General features: G+C 43.3%; 1 protein-coding gene across 10 annotated transcripts in view; it reads right to left on the bottom strand.

Moving 5' to 3' along the window:
- Positions 1-21275, bottom strand: part of TNRC6B (trinucleotide repeat containing adaptor 6B) — a 289108-nt gene that overhangs the window by 51726 nt on the left and 216107 nt on the right. For 6 of the 10 annotated variants that reach the window (XM_060189010.1, XM_060189007.1, XM_060189008.1 and 3 more), the window contains 4 exons: positions 20535-20876; positions 12132-14480; positions 9503-9661; positions 3613-3788 (listed from right to left, as the gene is read on the bottom strand). In XM_060189010.1, the coding sequence (XP_060044993.1) occupies positions 3613-3788; positions 9503-9661; positions 12132-14480; positions 20535-20876 (3026 nt within the window). Of the gene's footprint in view, positions 1-3612; positions 3789-9502; positions 9662-12131; positions 14481-20534; positions 20900-21275 lie in introns of all 10 variants that reach the window. The other 4 variants (XM_060189011.1, XM_060189014.1, XM_007523399.2 and 1 more) reach the window with 2 other exon arrangements.

Raw genomic sequence — 21275 nt, 5'->3', positions numbered from 1 at the left:
ATGAAGTCCTAAGCTGGATCCTGAGTTCAATCCCAGGTATCTACTGTACCTGAGTGATGCTCTCTGCTTTTCTCTTTTCCCTCCTCCTCGCTCTCATTAATAAATAAACAGGGGCCCAATCTTATCTTCTAAAGTATAGTTTTTGCATTATATTTCTCTTTTTAGTATCTTCTTACAACTAAACAACTTTTTTTAAGAGTAGAAATGTACATTATTTGGAAAGGATTATATTTAAAAGTCATTATTCTCTATGTAGATACAATGAAGAATTTAACCATTTAGCATGCTCCTCTGTCCGTCTCATAGCAAAAGGAAAGAGGTCTAGCAGGAAACAATATTCTTTCTCTCTCTCTACTCCCTTCCTCCCTCCCTCCCTCCCTCCCTCCTTCCTTCCTTCCTTACCAGAGCACTGCTCAGCTCTGGCTTATGGTGGTGCGAGGGACTAAATTTGTGACTCTGAAGCCTCAGGCATGAGAGTCTCTTTGTATAACTATTAAGCTATCTAACTCTGCCCTCTATTTATTTCTTAATGACACAGCAAGCTGATTTCTCCCTTGAACAAGACACTGGCCTTCAGCTCCATTATTACTTCTATGGAGAAGGCAGGTAGAAGTATGACAGGAACTTAGTGGGACTGAGGGGTGATGAAACCATGTGTACTTGTGCATTCTAGTGCTAGAAATCCTATTTGTGTTGTGATATTTGCCATTATCAATTTGATTTTCTTGACAGTGATGAAGTACTTAAGTTGTTACAATTTGTAATGTCAAAATAATATTTTCTAAATATTTATTTACTCCCTTTTGTTGCCCTTGTTTTATTGTTGTAGTTATTGTTGTTGTTATTGATGTAATTGTTATTGCATAGGACAGAGAGAAATGGAGAGAGGAGGGGGAGACAGAGAGGGGGAGAGAAAGACACCTGCAGACCTGCTTCACCACTTGTGAAGCGACTCCCCTGCAGGTGTCTCAAACTGAGATCCTTATGTCGGTCCTTGGGCTTCGCACCATGTGCGCTTAACTCACTGCGCTACCGCCCGACTCCCTGTCAAAGTCTTTACTGGAGGCAAAGAAGAACTGGCAGTCATTTGATGGGCACAGTTTTAGTACTCTGTGTGCTTATCGGGTGTGCCACCACCCAGCCTCCCATGGGCACAGTTTCAGATAAAATGTGAATGTACTTAACTGTACACTTATAAATAAATGGCCACGATGAGGCCAGACTAGTTCAATGAGCCAGTTCAATGTGCCTGCCTTGCCATGTGTGTGGCCCAGGTTCAAGTTCTGAGGTGGCAACGCAGCTAGAGCACTGGACTCATAAGCATGTTGTCCTGAGTTCAACCTCTGGCACAGCATGTGCTCAATAAGAGGCCGAGCAGTGGCATTCCTGGTAGAGCACATATATTGCCATGCACAACGATCTGGGGTCAAGTCCCATCCCCACCTGCAGAGGGGAAGCTTCATGAGCAGTGAAGCAGTGCCACAGGTGTCTCTCTTTCTCCTCCCCCCTCAATTTCTGTCTCTATTTTAAAGAAACAAAGCCACTAGAAGTGGTGGATTTGTTGTATAGGCACTGAGCCCCAGTGATAATCATGGTGGTTAACGATAAAAATAACACACTTAAGGGGGGGCCCGGCAGTAGCACAGAGGATTAAGCACACATGGTGCAGAGCGCAAGGGCCAGCGTAAGGATCCCAGTTTGATCCCCCGGCTCCCCACCTGCAGGGGGTCACTTCACAAGAGGTGATGCAGGTCTGTAGGTGTCTGTCTTTCTCTCCCCCTCTCTCGATTTCTCTCTGTCCTATCTAACAACAACATAAGCAGTAACAACAACAATAATCAACAAGGGCAACAAAATGGAAAAAATAGCCTCCAGGAACAGTGGATTTGTAGTGCAGGCACCAAGCCCCAGCAATAACCCTAGAGGCCAAAATAAATTAATAAATTAATAAAGTAAAAAAAAAAATTTTTTTAAATAAGTCTTTTAAAAATTTTTTAAAAAGGGTTAACAGAACCCTAAAAATGTTTCTAATTGATACAACCTGTATTCTTATGCTATAAAAGTTATTGTACTCAGAAAAGAATGACTCATAGGCAAAGGGATGAAGGTATAGCCCTTAGCTAATAAAAGGCCAAAGACGGGCACTCAAAGCTGAGAGTCCTATTAGTTGTGAAGAGCTGCCACAGTGCAGAGGAGCTCCTGTGTTGAAAGCAGCATATGGATGTCTGTTTCTTATTTCCAGCAATTTACTTGTGGAATTAAAAAAAAAAGAGGATGCTTCTGCTTAAGTGGTTAAAGTTTAAAGACTATTGTTCTAGATGAGAAAATAAAGTCCTCACCAAGTTATGCAAACCAAAGGAGAAACAGAGTTGCTTTCAGACATGGGTAATAAGAATTTTAGAAGTCAACCTGTACAAGGTGTAGATAAATGATGCAGCTGCTGCAGGAGGTTACACACTAGTACTAAATTTTGTTGAGAGAAAGGTTTTGGGTTTTGAAATTCCCAAATCAGATAAAAACAGTCAAGCTGATCACCACTGCAGAAGCTATCTTACTTTGGTTTCTTTTCTGCATATTCATGTGGGGGTTTACTCTAAGGACTTCCTTGGCTTTAGAATGCAAAAACGGAAACATTTATAAAGTGCACTGAGAATTTCCAAGGAATTACAATGCAGAAACTAAAACTAAAAAACTCAGCTCTGAAAACGTCATTAACTCACACTATGGTTCTGCAGTTAGATTTCAAGGTTATGAGGAGCAGGATAAGGGAGAAAAATCCAAGCAATTTGCTTGTTCTCAGGAAGATAGACTACCACACTCAGGGTCACAGGGAATTCAGTTTCTAACACTTTTCATTTAAACTTTCCTGGTTCTGCCACCTGAGAAAACAACAGGCAAGCACAGGGGTCGGGCAGTCGCACAACCAGTAAAGCTCACAAGTTACCAAGTGTGAGGACCCAGGTTTGAACCCTTTAAGCCCAACTTATGGGGGGGGGGGGCGCTTCATGATAGATGGAGCAAGCTACAGGTGTCTCTTTTGTTATCTCTCACCTTTTAAAAATTTTTATTAGTGATTTAATATTGACTTACAAAATTGTAAGATAATGGTTATAATTCTGCACCATTCCCACCACCAGAGTTCAGTATCTCCATTCCCTCCATTAGAAGCTACAAAGTTGCAGATATGGGTTAACTATTACTTCTACAACTATCTGTCTGTATTTGCCCTTTTTTCCCCTTCACCTTATTTCTCTATCATAAAGACAGAGAGCGAAAGAGAAAGAGAAAGAGAGAGAAAGGGAGGAGGGGGAGGAAGAGGGAGAGGACAGTAAGGAGAGAAGGAGGGAGACAGAGGGAGGAAAGAAGAAAGGCAGGTAGGAAAGAAGGAAGGATGGATGGATGGATGGATGGATGGATGGATGGATGGATGGATGGATTCACAGTGACCAGAGGGTTGAACTTAGAAACATGAGGTCCTAAGTTCAGCCCTCAATGTTGCATGTGCCAGAGCGATACTCTGGTCTCTGTTAATAAATAAATACAACTTAGAGGAAAGAGGAGAGAAAAGAAGGAGAGGGGTGGGCAAGCATGAAGATATCTAAAGTAGGTTACCTTCATTTGTTTCTTTCCTCCTTGTCCCCAGCTTGCTGAGTTGTGGGAGGAAGCGCTTCCCTGAGAGCCGGTGGTGTTCCAGACTCCTCCATCCTCCTCCTCTTCCCAGCTGGGATGGCGAGTTCCTGTCACAGGCCCATCACTCTCCCCCCAGCCGTCTTGCATAGATTTAGAATCTTTAAGAAAAGAATTAGTCAGTGACATGTAATAACAGCTTATAACAACTATTCATTGCAAATGTTACTCAATTTATAGATCAGAAAACTGAAATTCATAAAGGTTTAATGATATGGAGTAAATTAGCAAACCACAGAATTAAGACCTTCTGACTTGTGATTCAACACTCTTTCCCCTATACCAAGTTATTAAGACCTCCAAAGATGAAAGGAAGCTATTACTACCACTACAAAGTTTCACATCTGGATTAAGAGAAATCTAGGGGAGTCGGGCTGTAGCGCAGTGGGTTAAGCGCAGGTGGCGCAAAGCGCAGGGACCGGCATAAGGATCCCGGTTCGAACCCCGGCTCCCCACCTGCAGGGGCTTCACAGGCGGTGAAGCAGGTCTGCAGGTGTCTGTCTTTCTCTCCCCCTCTCTGTCTTCCCCTCCTCTCTCCATTTCTCTCTGTCCTATCCAACAACGACAACAACAATAATAACTACAACAATAAAACAACAAGGGCAACAAAAGGGAATAAATAAAATAAATTTAAAAATTTAAAAAAAAAGTTTAAAAAAAAAAAGAGAAATCTATTTTCTTAATGAGATTCGATTACTGAAGTCCACAGTTTCACCATCTAAATGTATATAAAGTGTTCTGCATTACCTCATACAGAGCATTACAAATATGAAGTATGATAAAGAATAGTTGGCTCCCTGATTGGGATGAAGTGGAGGAAAGAACAAGAAAAAGAAAAGGAAAAAAGGAAACTTAATCATAATGAATATCAAAATTAAGGTGAAAGTGCTTAAGGCCCCAGAAGTCACAGGATCAATTCATAATACCATCTTAGGTCAAATTTGAGCAGTGTTCTGGCCCTCTGTCCTCCCTTTCCTCTCTCTCATAATAAATAATTAAATTTAAATTTGGTGAAAGAAGAAACTCAGTCATGAAAGTGTGTTATTTATATACTTGAAACATGCTCAGTGTCCCACACCTGCACATTACCACTTAAGCTCTCTCCCAGATCCAACGGTTATTTTTTCCTGTTTAACATAGTAAAAGTCACCATTCCACCATATGGTGAGTATTCTTCGTGCAACTTCTTTGTGGTGCCAGGGATCGAACCCAGAACCTCATGCAGTTGTTCTACCATTGAGGTAGGAGCTCCACCACAGAGTTTTCTTCCTGGTCTCACTACTTAAGTTTTAAAAGACAGGAAGAGGAGGATAGACATACAGCCAAAGGACACAGAAGCACTAATTCAAAAGGATCCATGCACCTGTGTTCATAATAGCCAAAATACAGAAGGGATCTACATGTCTGTGTACAGATAACCAGATAAAGAAGATATGAGATATATGCTTAGTGAATACTACTCTGAAACTAAAAAAAATGGTATTATATCTTTGGGGACAAAATGTATAGAAGTGGAATTGATAGTGCTAAGTGACACCACACTACATGTGGACAACAAGAAAAAGTAACCCAACAAGCTCTAATTTTGTGAAAACAAAATGGTGGTTATAGATGTGGGTATGTGTACAAAACTTGGGTGTTGGCTCGAGGCCTACATGATAAATTCATCGCCTCTGGTCCTCCCCCCCTTTATTTGATAGTACAGAATGAAATTGAGAGGGGAGAAATTGAGAGAACAAACAAAGAAGATACCTGCAGACTTGCTTCATTACTTATAAAGCTTGCTTCCTGAGGGTGGGAAGTGCAGGCTTGAACCTAGGTTTTTGTGCATAGGTAATGTGTGTGCTTAGCGGGGTATGACATCACCTGGTCACTAAGATCTATTTTTTTATTTATTGTATATGAGAGAGTGAGTTTAACATAAGGCAGCAGAGAGGAGAGAGAAAAGTCAGGAGGGCCTGGGTGGTGACGCACCTGGCTGAATGCACATGTTACATCGTGCAAGGACCCTGGTCTAGGCCCCCGGTCCCTACCTTCAAGGGGAAGCTTTGCAAGTGGTGAAGCAGTGCTGTAGGTATCTGTCTATCTCCCCCTTCCCTCTCTCTTTCTGGCTGTTTCTATCCAATACGTAAAGATAATAAAAAATAAAAAAGAGAAAAGTCAGAGCACCACTCTGGCATAAGTGGTGCCAGGATTGAAACAGGAACTCAGGCATGAGAATTTGATGCTCTACCAGTTGAGCCCTTACCCCAGCTGCCTAAAATCATATTATTTTACGAGCTACTGTTAAGCTACAAACAACAAAAATTACAAAAATAAAATAAAATGTAAATGAAGGATTACAGGCCTACTGAAGTGAGGCAGTAGCTGGTTAACTTTAGCAAAAAGGTCAAGTGTATGGTAAAGGATGGAACTGGTTTTTCAGTGGTGAACTTAAAAGTAGGATAGTGGCCCAGGAGGTGGTGCAGTGGCTAGAGTACTGGACTTGGAAGTATGAGGCCTCAAGTTCAACCCCTGACACTTTTTAAAAAGTATTTATTTATTCCCTTTTGTCGCCCTTGTTATTTTTATTGTGGCAGCTATTATTGTTGTTGTTGGATAGGACAGAGAAATGGAGAGAGGAGGGGAAGACAGAGAGGGGGAGAGAAAGACAGACACCTACAGACCTGTTTCACCGCCTGTGAAGCGACTCCCCTGCAGGTGGGCTCCAACCAGGATCCTTACACTGGTCCTTGTGCTTTGCGCCACCTGCGCTTAAACCACTGTGCTACCACCCGACTCCCAACCCCTGACATTTTATGAGCCAGAGTGATATTCTGGTTCTTTCTCTCATGTCGATAAATAAAGTAGCAATATACATGTTGGTCTGTAATGGCACAACAATGAATCTGACATTATGTTATAATGCAATGTTACTTCAGTAAGACATAAAATGAGAATGCATTTTAAAAAACAGTTGGAGGATAGAGAATGGGGAAGAGAGGAAGACAGGGAAATCAGAAATGAAAGCTAATGTTCTAGAATTAGGATGTCATTATTCATAGTTTATTCTATTCTAGCATATCATTTTCTAAACAGAGGTCTTTTACTTGAAACTGGGATATAACCTTGAATTTTTTTTCCCTCTGAAAATGTTAAATGCAATAAAAGGACACTCTGTGATAATGATACTCAAAGTTTTCTAACTGGCAGAAGAGGCCACACTAGGACTGGTGAAACAGTGCACTTGGACCGTGTGTTGCTCTGTCCTGTGCAAAACCTAAGCTCAAGCCTGGCCGCCTCTACATTAAAGGAAGATTTTATGCTCAGTTTAGTTTCACACTCTGCCCGCCTTGCTGCCTCTCCATCTCTATTAACAAGGGTAAAATAGAGGCAGCAGTAGAGAGCCAGTGATAACCAGAACTGATTCTTTTGCATAAGAAATTCTTCAAGGGCTGAATGATGGCACACCTAGTAGAGGGTACATGTTACAAAGTTGAAGAACTTTGAACTTGGGTTCAAGCCCTGCATTTCCACCTGAGGGGGATAAGTTCATGAAAGGTGGATCAATGCTGCAAGGAAAACCCCTCTCTCTCCCTCATTCAGGAGAAATAAACTGAAAGAAAAAAACCTTTAGATTACATGAGCACAGGTTCTATCCCAAACATTAGTCAATACAATTTAAATAACCCAAAATAACTAATACTCATCCCCTTATAAAAATGAAAAGACTTCTTTGAGAAAAAAAAAAAGAGATACCATTTTTGCCTTAGGATCCTTAATGTCAGATTTAAGATATCTGCCAGTTAGGAACCATCACAGGTTAGCCACCAGTACTAGCTGGTAGGCTTTAATGGCCTAGTTCCCTCTTCTGTACTATTCACTAAAATCACCCAGGAAAAGGATGTAAACTCAGCCTACAAGTGACCCTGAGAAGTAAAGGGTATTTTTAGAATCTGAACAGTGAAGCTTTTGTACTGAAAGGTGATTTTTTGAATGTACAGATAAAGTACCTCATAGTGCCAAAGGTCTGATTAATGTCAAGTGTGTGTGTGTGTGTGTGTGTGTGTGTGTGTGTGTGTGTGTGTGTGTGTGTGTGTGTGTTCAGGACCTCATGCATGCACAATTTCACCATTCATGAGCCACTATTGCATTCTGAAGAAAAAGAAACAGACATCACAGCACCAGAATCTCTCCCAGTGGCGTCTCTCACGTGCACTACTGGTGTTCACACAAGGGCCACTTGCACAGCAGAGCAGGTACTCTACCTGGGCAGATTTCTCTCTGCCCCAGGTTAATGGCATATAACAGCATTCTGGATCGACTTTAAGTCTGTAGGATATTTACCATGATGATACAAGTGAGTTTAAAATGAAAATCATGATAAACAAAGTCTCTGTGAAACTATCTCTATGACGTAGTAGAGATTCATCATTTTAAAAATGCAGTCAAAATCACCAGGTCCCCTGGACACTTTTCCAAGGCATTCCAGATCAACAAAATAGCAGAACAGTAAGGGACCTTCAGGGTTTAGTCTAGGCATTTGCAGACTAAGGCCCACTGGCCTGCCCCCAAAAAATAAATAAATAAAAATGCAGTCAAGTTACATAGGCATAAAGGGAATTTTAGGAATATAGATAAGGGTCACACTCTTCACGTGACACTATATAGTGCTTCCTCTGGGACTGTGGCACTCCCATGTGGTACTAGGACTTGAACCTGGGCAGTGTGAATGACACAGTACGAGTTCAACCCAGTGGACATCTAGATATCTCTCTAGTCCTTAGATCTGCAACATGGTAGAGAAGAGAAGTGGGCGTACTTTTCTAGTAAACTACAAACAAATGGAATCAGGCATTTACAGCTAAAACTTTCAATCGAGGAACATCCTAAGAGACATTCTATATTATCAGTCTACAAAATTTAGAATTACTGTGACTGTATATCACAAGATAGATTAAGTATAGAGTAGATTTTCAGTGGCATTGTTTAAAATTTTCAGCATTCAGCTAAAAACTGGTAGAGCATTGGACTTGAACAGCTGTTGGATTGATCCCTAGCACTACATGCATTAAAGTGGTGATCTGGCCTCTCTCTCTCCACCCCACATAAAATATTCTTTCATTTCTCACACATCATGCAATAAATCTTTTGAAAATTCAAATGAAATCTTTGTTTATTTCAAGAACCCTTGATGCTTTTATGTGGATCTATGTCTGAGAAGAAACACAAAGGGGAAAAGAAAAGAACAGATGATTAAGCCACTGGGCAGCAGATATAATGTTCTATATTAAAACCCCAGAAGCGTTCATTGTCAGTTATATTAACAAAAGGATAGAAATGCAAAAGTAGATATGTTTGGCAATATTGAAGGTACTGGCGAAAGAAGTTATGGCACCACATCAAATTCCAATTCTGGCCACATATCAAACCTTATTTAAAATGAAATCAGCATGTGGCCAGGAGATTGGGCAGTGACAGAACTCTAGACTTGCAAGCACAAAGACCCGAGTTCAATTCCTGGCAGTGCACATGCCAGAGTAGTGCTCTGACTTTGCCTTCATCCCACCCCACACACCTCTATCTTGTAAAATAAATAAAATCTTTTTTAACATATCCACAAATTTAACTTCAGACTGTTAGTTCATAGTAATGATTTTGACATAAGCCAAGTCATCACCAACCATCTGTCTAGGGTTGAAGGTCCTGAATCTCACTGAACATGATGCAGTCCTCAGAATAACATCACACACACACACACACACACACACACACACACACACACACACACACACACACGCGTGCGCTCTCAAGGATAAAAACACTGTTGACTTACTAGGTTTCATGGCATTTGGAGCGTTAGAGGGTGCACTCCCCCAGCCTGTGGCCGATGATCCTGTGTCATCCATCTCACCCCACCCAGGACTGCTTTCATTTGGCTCACCCCAAGCTGAAGTACCATTATCTGGAGCAGGTGGTGTGCTTTTGCTCCAGACTGGAAAGAAAAGAAATGTGTGTCTAAGAGTGATTTAGAAAATGAAATTAAAAAAATATTCACTAAAGGTGACAAAGGTTGAGAGCAACAGGTACTCCTATGCTCTGCCAGTAGATATCTAAGTGGGTTTCACTGTTATGGAAGGCACTTGGCAGCACTACTCAACACTGGCCTGATGTACATCACTTCTGAAAATTCAGCCCACTGCTAGGGAATTACGCAATTAGACACTTGTCAAAGTTGGTGAAATTATATGTACAACAATGTTCGCTGCATCGCTGTCAGGAAACTAAGTTATCTATCAAAACTGGCTACACCAATTGTAGGTCACCCACTAAATGAAAACCAGACACAAAGCAATGAAAAGAATGACTATGCATATTACTATACAACGTTTTAAGGTATAACAAGAGAAGTAGGGCTGGGAAGATAAAGTAGTGCACAGGTCTTGCATGTGAAAGGTCTCAGGATGCACTGGACTATGCATATTACTATACAACGTTTTAAGGTATAACAAGAGAAGTAGGGCTGGGAAGATAAAGTAGTGCATAGGTCTTGCATGTGAAAGGTCTCAGGACGCACTGATCCCTGGCACCAACAAATGCCAGAGTTGGGCAGTCCTCAGGTCTTACTTTTTAAGATTTATTTATTAACTAATTAACGGTGAGTGGGGGAGAGAACCAGCATATCATTCTGATGCACCTGATGCTGGAGATGGAACTCAGGACATCATGCTTGAGAATCTAGTGTTTAATCTCACTTTGCCACCTCCTGGGCCACAGCTCTCCCTCTCTCAAAATTAAAAGCAACAGCTTGAAAAAGAAGCAAAGGGAATAGTGTGTATATATAGTACAGTCTCTTCGGTGTAAAATATTTAAAGGATGGATATGTTTCACAGGCATTAACAAAAATTCTGAATGAAACACAAGTATCTGAGGCATCATCTACTCAGAGAGACGGATCATTTTATTACCTTTGGCTTTTCTGTCAAGTCTGGAGGTTTGTTAGGTGGACGCATTCTTTCATTACCTATCTCATTCTTTTCAGCATTTTCTTGTGGTATTATTTTTATTTATTGGCTAGAGACAGCCAGAAATTGAGAGGGAAGGGGGAGATAGAGAGGGAGAGAGACAGCGAGACACCTGCAGCCTTGCTTCACCACTTGCAAAGCTTTCCCCCTGCAGGTGGGGACCAGGGGCTTGAACCTGAGTCCTTGTGCTTTATAACATGTGCGCTCAACCAGGTGTGCCACCACCTAGCCTTCTTTGCAATATTTGGACTGAAGAACTAATTAAGTATGTTTACTTTGAAATTTTAATTAATAATAATTATTTTGGATAGGGACAGAGAGAACAAGAGGGAAGGAATGAGGGAGGGGGAGCGACGGAGAGAGAGAGACACCGAGAGAGAGGAAGACCCACAGCACTGTTTCACTGCTTGTGATGCCTTGGCCCCTTGCAGGTGTGGGCCAAGGGCTTGACCCTGGATCCCTGTGCACTGTATTCACTCAACTAGGTGCGCCACCCACCACCTGGCTCCCCAACGTTAAGTATTTTCTAAGTGGAAAACTTAACTGAACACCTTACTTGGGGAAAACAGAAAACTATTAAGATTTATTCTAACAAAATATATACTTTAATGGTATATCCCCTTGATTTGCTGATATACAAGTTTAATGCGGTCATTCAAGCTGATAATGATAAACTAGGAATATTATGAATACTACTTTTTAATTTACCAGATTATGATAATCCTTTTCAAATTATGAAAAGTCAAGACATTATTTTTCTGTTTTTCTATGCAAAAATGTATCATGACTTTTCTAAAAACCCAACAGTATAGATTCTAAGCAATTGATTATCATGAGAAACAATCTCTTATTCAAAGTACTTTGACTTCCAGCAGTCTGGAAGGTGGTGATGCATTGGCTTGGGCATGAGGTCCCAAGTTCGATTCCCAGCATAGCATGTGCCAGAGTGAAGCTTTGGTTCTCTCTCTCACCCCACACCCCAGAAGTAACTTTGCTACAGCATTCTGCTGACAACATAACAGAATAGTTCTCTTTTTCTGAAGAAAAATAAATGCACAGGGTATGTTCATGGGCAGAACCAGAATGGATTGACTTATTTCTAATATTATTTTCATTCCTTGTTTTAAAATCTTGAGTTTGGTTTGTTTAGCAAGATAAATCTTTTGGATTCTACAGACAAATACAATTATAGAAAAATTAATTTTGGGAAACTAACACACAGTTGTCATCTCCTTTCACCAAAAAAGAACACTGAAATGCACTGCCCACGTCTGTTATCATTTTACAAAAGACGAGTTTTACTGTTAACAACAGAGTAGGATTAATGTAGGAAAGATCCCCATAACAAAGCTAAGCTGAAAAAACCAAACTCCTGCTTAATCAAAATAACTTAAAGTTCCTTTTCTTGAAAACCTGTGAGAAAAAGCCAGTGCCGCCTACCTGATGCTGATTTACCGGTCATTGGGGTGGGCAGGTTTGGTTCTCGAGGTGCTGGGCCGCCTTGAGAATTCTTATCCCACAGATTCACATTCTTGTAGTTATAACTGTTAGGGTCTCCCCATGCTGAAGTGCCATCATCGATGTCCATTTTCCGGCTAATTGACTGTGGAGATGGCTCTTCCCAACCACTGGGTTCCTCATCCTTAGGGGTTACTGGCTGTGGCCCACTGCTCCAGTTGGAATTGGAAGGTCGTCCGTTGCCTGGAGGTGGTGGGGGTGGGCCTCCCCATGAACCAGAAGTCTCTGGTTGTGGTGGCGGTGGCTGCTGTGGCTGCTGCTGCGGTTGGTGCTGTTTATTCCAGGAATTGGGCTGTCTGCTTGTGTCAGTCCAGGCTGGAGATCGCTTGCAATCTTCCCACCCACCTTTTGAAACTAGGCTTGTATTCCCACTGTTTCCCCAAGTCCCAATTTCATTCTGCCCTCCTTCACCCCAACCAGACACAGGTTTGTTTGCAGAACTTTCCCAGTTGCTACTTTTTGCTTGATCAACTTCCTCTCCCCAACCATTCTTTCCAGAAGTCCATCCTTGGTTGGGCTGGCGCCCACCCCCCCACCCCTGATCCTTGCTGGAGTTGTCATTCCAAGAGGAGGATGCTTTTTCATCTGGTCGCCCTCCTCCCCAGTTGGAAGAGTTGTTGTTCTTATAGTCATTCCAGCTGCCTGTGTTCTTGGGGTCTTTCCACTCTGTAGAGGCTGAGAGCTCCCCCCATCCAGACTTCATTTGATTGCTTTGGCTGGGTGCGTCTCCCCAGCCCCCTGAGTTCTTGGTCTGTGTGGCAGCGCTCTCCCACCCCTCAGTTCCTTTGTCAGATTTCCCCTCAGGCCTTGGCACCTCTTCAATATCCCACACTGTGTCCTGCTTAATTTGAGTTTGGCCCCAGCCAGTGTTTGAGAGCACCCTGGGGTCCAAATCAGTTCGGCTCAAGAGAGTCTGCAAGACAGCCTGACAATCAGGATGTGTGGGCCTGTATGACCGACGGCCAGAATTATGACTGTCACTACTTCCTGCTTTGTGGTTGCTTCCAGTGCTTTGACCTCCAACTTCACTTCCTGTGGAGCTGGAAGATCTTCCCCAACAGGGAGCCTGGGCACTGCCTTGGTTTTCAGGGAGGGGGTGGCCCTTTTGATTGTCCCATGCTCCAGTGCTAGAATTTGGTTGGTTTGGACCACTCCATTCTCCAATTTTCAACTCATCAGACCCAGTCGGCTGTTTCCATTCTCCCTGAGAGACCCCAGATGTCATTTTGTTCCCTTCACCCCATTTGTTGTCATTAGAGTCCTGAGACCCAAAGTTCCAGGACCCACCCGTAGACCTGTTACTGTTATCCCAAGAATCGTTTTTTGACCCAGTTGGTTTCTGAACAGAAGCTCCTTTCCAGGAGTCCTCTCTATCCTTTCCATTGTTCCCATTGTTTCCAGAATTGCTTTGTCCAGAGGATGTGTCAGTTCCAGAAGGCCCCCTAGCTGAACCCCAAGATCCAACACTCCCAGTCTTTCGATCTCCAGTGCTTTGTGAAGGGGCATCAGTGTTCCTGGAGGCGTTCGCCAAGCCCATTCCAAAGGGCATTCCCTTATTCTCCATGGGGTTTGGTGAACTTAAGTTCAAGGAGTTAGTGTTTCCATTTTTTGGTCCATCAGTGTTATGAATTTGAGCCTGTTCTCTGCCAGAGACAACAAAATTAACACCCGCATTTTCCATCTTTGACTGCTGTTCCCTGGATGCCTGACCTACTGTGCTAACCTGTGCACTGGAATTACTAGTATCCGTTTCCAGTGCTCCTTTCCTAGAATTTCCTTCTTGGACCAGCGCTGGCCAGGCAGATGGGTTGCTATTTGGGTTAAAGTTGCTGAAGCCAGAGCCAGGTCCAATTCTATCTTGACCACTCACATTCCTCCAGTTTCCTAGTCCATTGTTACTCTCTGTATTAGAGTTGGAAGATTGAACAGATTTAGCCTTAGGGTCAGATTTCCAGACCCCAAGATTACATTCGTTCCCAGAACTTGCAGACTGGCACTGGCTCCCTTTTCCTTTGTTACTAGTGGTGCTTCCTGGCAGACTACTTTTCTCAGAGCCAGGGTTCGAGGCACTGTTGTTATCGGTGGTGTTTTCAGAAGAAGACTCAGTGTCTTTGCTGGCAATACAAGGCCACTCTTCCATATCAGACCCGTCTACAATCACCTTGTCCCAGATGTGAATTGGGTTGGGGGAGGCGCCGTTGTTGGAGGAGGCTCCCTGGCCCCAAGTGGAATTTGCATAATTTGAAGCAGCAGCACCTCCAAGGGTTGATTCTGGGGGGGAAAAAGATTATTGTCTTGTCAATATAGCTATACATGCATGTTATGTTCCAGTTCATCTCAAATCCCAACTGCCTCTAAGAGCGTTTATTGCATCTCCCCACAAATAAGCTTCTCTGCTCATGTGTCTATCTTATTCAACTATTTCACAAGTAACTTAGGCATCACTTCTCTCTTTTAAAAAAATTTTTTTTAGGTTTTTAAAAAAAATTTATTTATTTATTTTTTATATTTATTTATTTTACCAGCTCTGGCTTATGGTGTTGCAGGGGATTGAACCTGGGACTCAGGCATGAGAGTCTGTCTGCATAACCATTATGCTATCTACCCTCCACCCCATCACTTCTCTTCTGTTTTGCCTCCATATCTCTGTACTTACTTGCTATGCCTATTGACAGAGATGGGCCTCCTGTACTGAGATAGTTACTTACACCAAGTTTGCCCTGTATCTCTAATCTAGTCCAAACACTCCTGGCTGGCTGTAACTTTTCTAAGCCACACTTTTTGATTGTATCCTTGCTGTAGAGTCCCCTCAACACAGAACAAATTTTGTGATGTGGAGTTTGATCAAGATGCTCTACAACTTGGAACCAACTGCCAAGTCTCGTCTTGTATTACGCTATTTGCAGATGTCTCTGATACAACTGGGTGCTTAACCAGTGTCTTCTCACTCTGGCAGCATTCCACAATGGCACCTGGATGTTCGTTCTGAGTACACATACTGAAATTCACTCATCTTTCTTTTCTGCCCCTCCCCTAGCTCAAGTGCCATCTCTCTCTTTTAAAACTCGTTTCTTTTCCAGTTATTTATTTTTATTTATTTTTCTTTTATCGTCTGTGGACTTTCTGTAAGACAGTTTTCTTTTTTTCTTTGTCTCCAGGGCTATTGCTGGGGCTGGGTGCCTGCATTATGAATCCACGCTACTGGAGGCCATTTTTATCCATTTTTGTTGCCCTTGTTGTTAATGTTATTGTTGCCATTGCTGTTGTTGTATAGTACAAAGAGAAGTCGAGAGAGGAGGGGAAGACAGAAAGGAGGAGAAAGATAAGACACCTGCAGACCTGCTTCAGTGGCTGAAAAGCGACTCCCCCCTGCAGGTGGGGAGCAGGGGGCTTCAACCAGGATCCTTATGCTGGTCCTTACACTTCACGTCATGTGTGCTTAACCCATTGCACCACTGCCTGGCCCCCTATTGATTTATTTTGTAAGATGAATGGGAAGGATGAAGAGGAAGAAGAGACACCTGTAGTACTGTTTCACTGTTTGTGAAGCTTCCCACTGTAGGAAGAGACCAGGGCCTCGAACCCAGGTCTTTGTGCACTATATAATGTGTGTGCTCAAGCAGATGTACCACTACCTGGCCACTTCTTTATTACTTTTATACTTCTATTGTTATTAGTGATTTAGTAATGATTTACAAGATCATAGGATTACAGAGGGACGGTTGCATACACACCAACCATCACAGTTCTGATTGCTCCCCCTCCCCCCATCCTCTTTAAAAAGATTTTTTTGCCTCCAGGGTTATTGCTGGGGCTTAGTGCCTGCACCATGAATCCACTGCTCCTGGGAGTTATCCCCCCCCCCCCATTTTTTAAAATTGTTGTTGTCATTGATGTCGGTGTTGGATAGGACAGAGAGAAATGGAGAAAGGAGGGGAAGACAGAGAGGGGGAGAGAAAGATAGACACCTGCAGACCTGCTTGACCACTCATGAATCGACCCTCCCCCCGCAACAGGTGGGGAGCCGGGGGCTCGAACTGGGATCCTTATGCCAGTCCTTGCACTTTACACCATGTGCACTTAACCCGCTGCACTACTGCCTGACACCCCTGAAAAGATTTTTTGAGGGGTCAAGAGGTGGTGCACCTGGTTGAGTGCACATTACCACACACAAGAACTTGGGTTCAAGCCCCAGGTTCTCACCTGCAGTGGGGGAAGCTTCACAAGTGGTGAGGCAGTGCTGTAGGTATCTCTCTGTCTCTCCCTGCCCTTTCAATTTCTGTCTCTAATATATAAATTAAAAAAAAAAATCTAGAGGCAGAGAAGGCAGAGGCAGAGAGAGAGAGAGAGAGAAAGAGAGAGAGAGATACCACAACATCAAAGCTTCCCTCAATGCAGTGGGAGGTGAGCTTGAACTTAGATTGCACACATGGCAAAATAAGACACTATTCAAGTGAGCTGCTTCAGACATTTCTTCCTTGATACTTTTTTTGAGCTTATCACCTGAAATTTGGTTTCCCATTGTGATGTGTTCACCACCCCCCCCCCATATTAACACCCCTTGGGTAGAAACTCTGTTATATCTTGCTGATGTCTGGATTCCATGTAGTGGCCAGCACACTACTGCTCAGTAACCAAGCTGATTCACAATACCCACCCAGCTACATGACAGGAGATGAGCATGAATCAGTCTGCACCCCCTACGAAGTTTAATCTGATACACTATTCCAGCTCATCACATAATTTGGTGGAATTTACCATGGTTGGTGGTAGTGGTTGGGAAATGACAACAGAATCCAATATTATCTTCTAGACTTATTTTAGTTCCTTCAACCAAAGAGCTTTAGGATACTATGAAGTAAGGGGGTGGGGGGGGGGGGAGATAAGGGCCATACAATTAAAGAAGCACAGACTCTCAGGGGCTTCTCTGCTTTTAAAAATGTAAACAGGGTCCAGGAGGCAGTTTAGCAGTAGAGACAGAGCAAAATCCTTTTTGTGCCTCATGCCCTGGCTTGATCCTTGGCACCAAATGGCAGCACAAAGAATTCCAAGAATGGTGGAACAGTACTTTGGTCTCTACCTCTCTTAAAAAATAAAAAACTGGGCCTGCAGGCAGTGAGGTGGTTACTGCATAAGAGCAAAGCCCTGGGTTTGGGTTCATTTCCTGGCATCATATTAAAAAAATAAAAATTTAAGTCAAGTAAAAGAAAAACACACACACACACAAGAATGTAAACAGGCAGTTTTGACTCACTGAATATACGTCTACATTCAGGCCTGCCTGGTAAGACTTGGCTGGAGCAGTGCCTGGCGATGACCTCCCTTCTCTACTGCCTACGTTGGGCCTGGGCTGACAGCTACACAGAGAAGCCTCGTGGACAGGGCTTATCTCTGCATGAAACCTGTCTCACCACCATACTTCTTTCCATTTTTACTCTGCATTAGGACAATTATTCAGGCAGTTCTATGCTCAAATGTAGAACTAGAATAAAGGACACTATCCTTTATCACTAATTCACTATCTCTGTCTATGATTCATGGTGTTCAAGCTCTGAATTTTTATAAAGGCTCAGAAAACATTTTAAGAGATAGGTGAAATGTGTTAGTAAGCTGAGAAAAGACTTATCTTTATTTTTTTCCTCCAGGGTTATTGCTGAGCTTGGTGCCTGCACCATGAATCCACCGCTCCTAGAGGCCACTTTTTCCCCCTTTTGTTGCCCTTGTTGTTGTAGCCTCGTTGTGGTTATTATTATTGCCATTGTTGATGTTGTTCGTTGTTGGATAGGACAGAGAGAAATGGAGAGAGGAGGGGAAGACAGAGAGAGAGGGGAGAGAAAGATAGACACCTGCAGACCTGCTTTACCGCCTGTGAAGATACTCCCCTGCAGGTGGGGAGCCGAAGGCTCGAACGGGGATCCTTACACTGGTCCTTGCGTTTTGCACCACATGCGCTTAACCCTTTGCGCCACATGCGCTTAACCCACTGTGCCACCGCCCGACCTCCAAAAAGACTATCTTTTTAAATGACTTGGTTTTCATCTGCCAGAAGTTCTCAAAAACTTGTAATATAATTATTAAGATCCCTTGCATGTATAGTTTTTTAAAAATCTTTTTAATTTTATTTCAACAAGAGAGATACAGAGGGAAACATACAGAGAGAGACAGAGAGACAGAGAGAGAGAGAGAGAGAGACTAGAGCGCTGTTCAGCTGTGGCTTCTGGTTGTGCTGGGGATCAAACCTGGGACTGAGGAGCCTCAGAAAGGAGTCTTTTTGCATAGCCACTATGCTATCTCCCCAGCTCCATACATTTTTTTCTAAAAAGTTCAAAATATAGGACCTTCTATAGAAATACTGACTACATAGTCTAGGAGCCAGGTGGTGGCTCACATGTTACCGTGCACAAGGGTCTAGGTTCAAGCTCCCAGCCCTCACCTATAGGGGGGACATTTCATGAACTGTGGAGCAGTGCTACAGTTACCTTTCTCTCCCTCTATATATCTCACCTCTTAAAAAAGAAAGGAAGACAGGATGGTGGAAGGAGAAAAACAGCCACTGGGAACATTGGAGTCATGTAGGCAACAAACCCCAGTGATAATCTAGTGGACAAAAATAGGAATAAAAATCCTAACAGAACTGGGAGGTACAGCACCTGGCAGAGCCTACACCTTATCATATGCAAGGCCCCAGATTTGAGTCTGATGCCACATGAAAACCACCGTAAAAGCAACTGAGCTCCCAGATCTACAGGGATGCAGAGGTCACATAGGCTCCTAAGCTGATTACATCAAATCGATGGGTTTACAGTCAACAATATTTATAGCCCTTTCCCATATTTGGGAGCTACTCTCTTCCCTGACCCAGCTTTCTGGTCCTTTTTCCAGCCATGACATCATCTCCCCAGACAATAACTTAGATCCACCTGCATATCAGATTTCAGGCTCATGGAAAAAAAACAAAAAACAACAACTAGTATAGTCATGGGCCCTTTGGAATATAACTATAATAGGACTACTATCTATCTACAAAACAGAGACCCCCCACCCCCAACTCTTCATATGAACTTTTCCAGACTTTAGGTTCATGATTAGTCAAAAATTTGTTTGGCTCTATATGCTAACTCTTTTTTTCAGTCACCAGCTTCTAGATGCTACCATGATGCCAACTGGACTTCCCTAGGCAGACGACCTCACCAATGTGTTCTGGAGCCCCGCTTCTCCAGAACCCCGCCCCACTAGGGAAAGAGAGAGACAGGCTGGGAGTATGGATTGACCTGCCAACGCCCATGTTCAGCGGGGAAGCAATTATAGAAGCCAGACCTTCCACCTTCTGTACCCCGTAATGACCCTGGGTTCATACTCCCAGAGGGATAAAGAACAGGAAAGCTATCAGGGGAGGGGAGGGGATACGGAGCTCTATTGGTGGGAATTGTGTGGAGTTGTACCCCTCTTCTCCTATGGTTTTTGTCAGTGTTTCCTTTTTATAAACAAAAATTTTAAAAAACTGAGCTCCACAGACTGTGATGTTTCTCCCTGTCTGTGTGTGCATCTCTCAGCCCTTTTATCTGAAGAACAAAAAAGTTGGCCAGGGAATAGTAGAATTATCTATGTATGAGTCCCTGGCACTGTGAAAACAAAAGTCTAATAAAACTGTATAGAACAGGGGTCAGAGAGATAGTTCACCAGGTAGGGTGCTTGCCAAGCCCTAGCACCACATGAAGTGCTATGGCACCAGAGGATACTCCAGCACTATGATGTCTCTCTCCTTCTCTGAATGCAAAAGTGCTCCCAGAGAGGTGAAATCATGCATGCATAAAAACCCAGATACGAAAGGAGAAGGGGAGGAAAGAAGAGGACTATTTGGTACAGCCTGCAAGAATCTACATTGCAATTTAAGACACTGTTCTCCTTATACTCCTAACACTCTGCAAGTATAAACACAGACATTCAAGATACAGAATGCCAGCCTCACTTGTAATCACACCCTGAGCACAAAATTAAGGTGACAGCTTGAAGTATGAAAACTGGAATTTATAATCCTCTTATATGAGAACGGAACAAAGAGGGATGGCAAATAATAGCTATGTTAGTTTCTCATGCCCAAAGCAGCACAGATAACACTGGGACACAAAAACCCTGTTGCAGAAGAGACACACCTATGCACATTTCACACTAGAACCCTCTTCCCAGTTTGGGATGACCCAACTGCGTGTACAGCAAATAATATTTGTGGATTTCAAACCAGGCACCACAGAGGGAGCTCTCTCTCTCTCTCTCTCTGTCTCTCAATGAACTGCCATGACGTCACTTTGCCATCCCATTCCTCACCTGGTACAGTCCCACTCTCACTCTGCAGCAGCGTTCCTGTCACTTGTGCGTTGTTTGGGTTTGCTCCAGGTGCTGTGGAGGGAGGAGGCCCTGCCCCACCCCCAAGGAGCATGCAGGACGGTGGAGGGGGCTGCCCGCGTTTTAGTAACACTTTGTGGTCCTGCTGGCAACGGAATCGCGGAGGCACCTCCCGAGGCATGTAGCGGGCGGTGCTTGGCGGTTGTCCGTTCGGCACTGCCACCCTTTTGGCATTGTTGCCACCATTGACTGGTGGCGATGGAGAGCTGCCAATGGGGCTGGCGGCCGTTGGTTGGCTTAAACTTGGTTTCGTCACTTCGGGCACTGAAAGAGAGATTGGAAAACAGCTTTGAAATAAAACACATTTTTCCCCCTAAAGGTTAAACAAAGGTAATATGAGAACACTTTTTAAAAAATATTTATTTTCCCTTTTGTTGCCCTTGTTGTTTTTTTATTGTTGTAGTTATTATTGTTGTTGTTATTGATGTAATCGTTGTTAGACAGGACAGAGAGAAATGGAGAGAGGCGGGGAAGACAGAGAGGGGAGAGAAAGACAGACACCTGCAGACCTGCTTCACCGCCTGTGAAGCGACTCCCCTGCAGGTGGGGAGCTGGGGGCTCCAACCAGGATCCTTACACTGGTCTTTGTGCTTTGCGCCACATGCACTTAACCCACTGCGCTACCGCCCGACTCCCGAGAACACTTTTAATAAGATAACTCTT

Source organism: Erinaceus europaeus, chromosome 4, assembly GCF_950295315.1.
Source record: "Erinaceus europaeus chromosome 4, mEriEur2.1, whole genome shotgun sequence".
Lineage (NCBI taxonomy): Eukaryota > Metazoa > Chordata > Mammalia > Eulipotyphla > Erinaceidae > Erinaceus > Erinaceus europaeus.
This window is presented reverse-complemented; position numbering and strand designations above follow the sequence as displayed.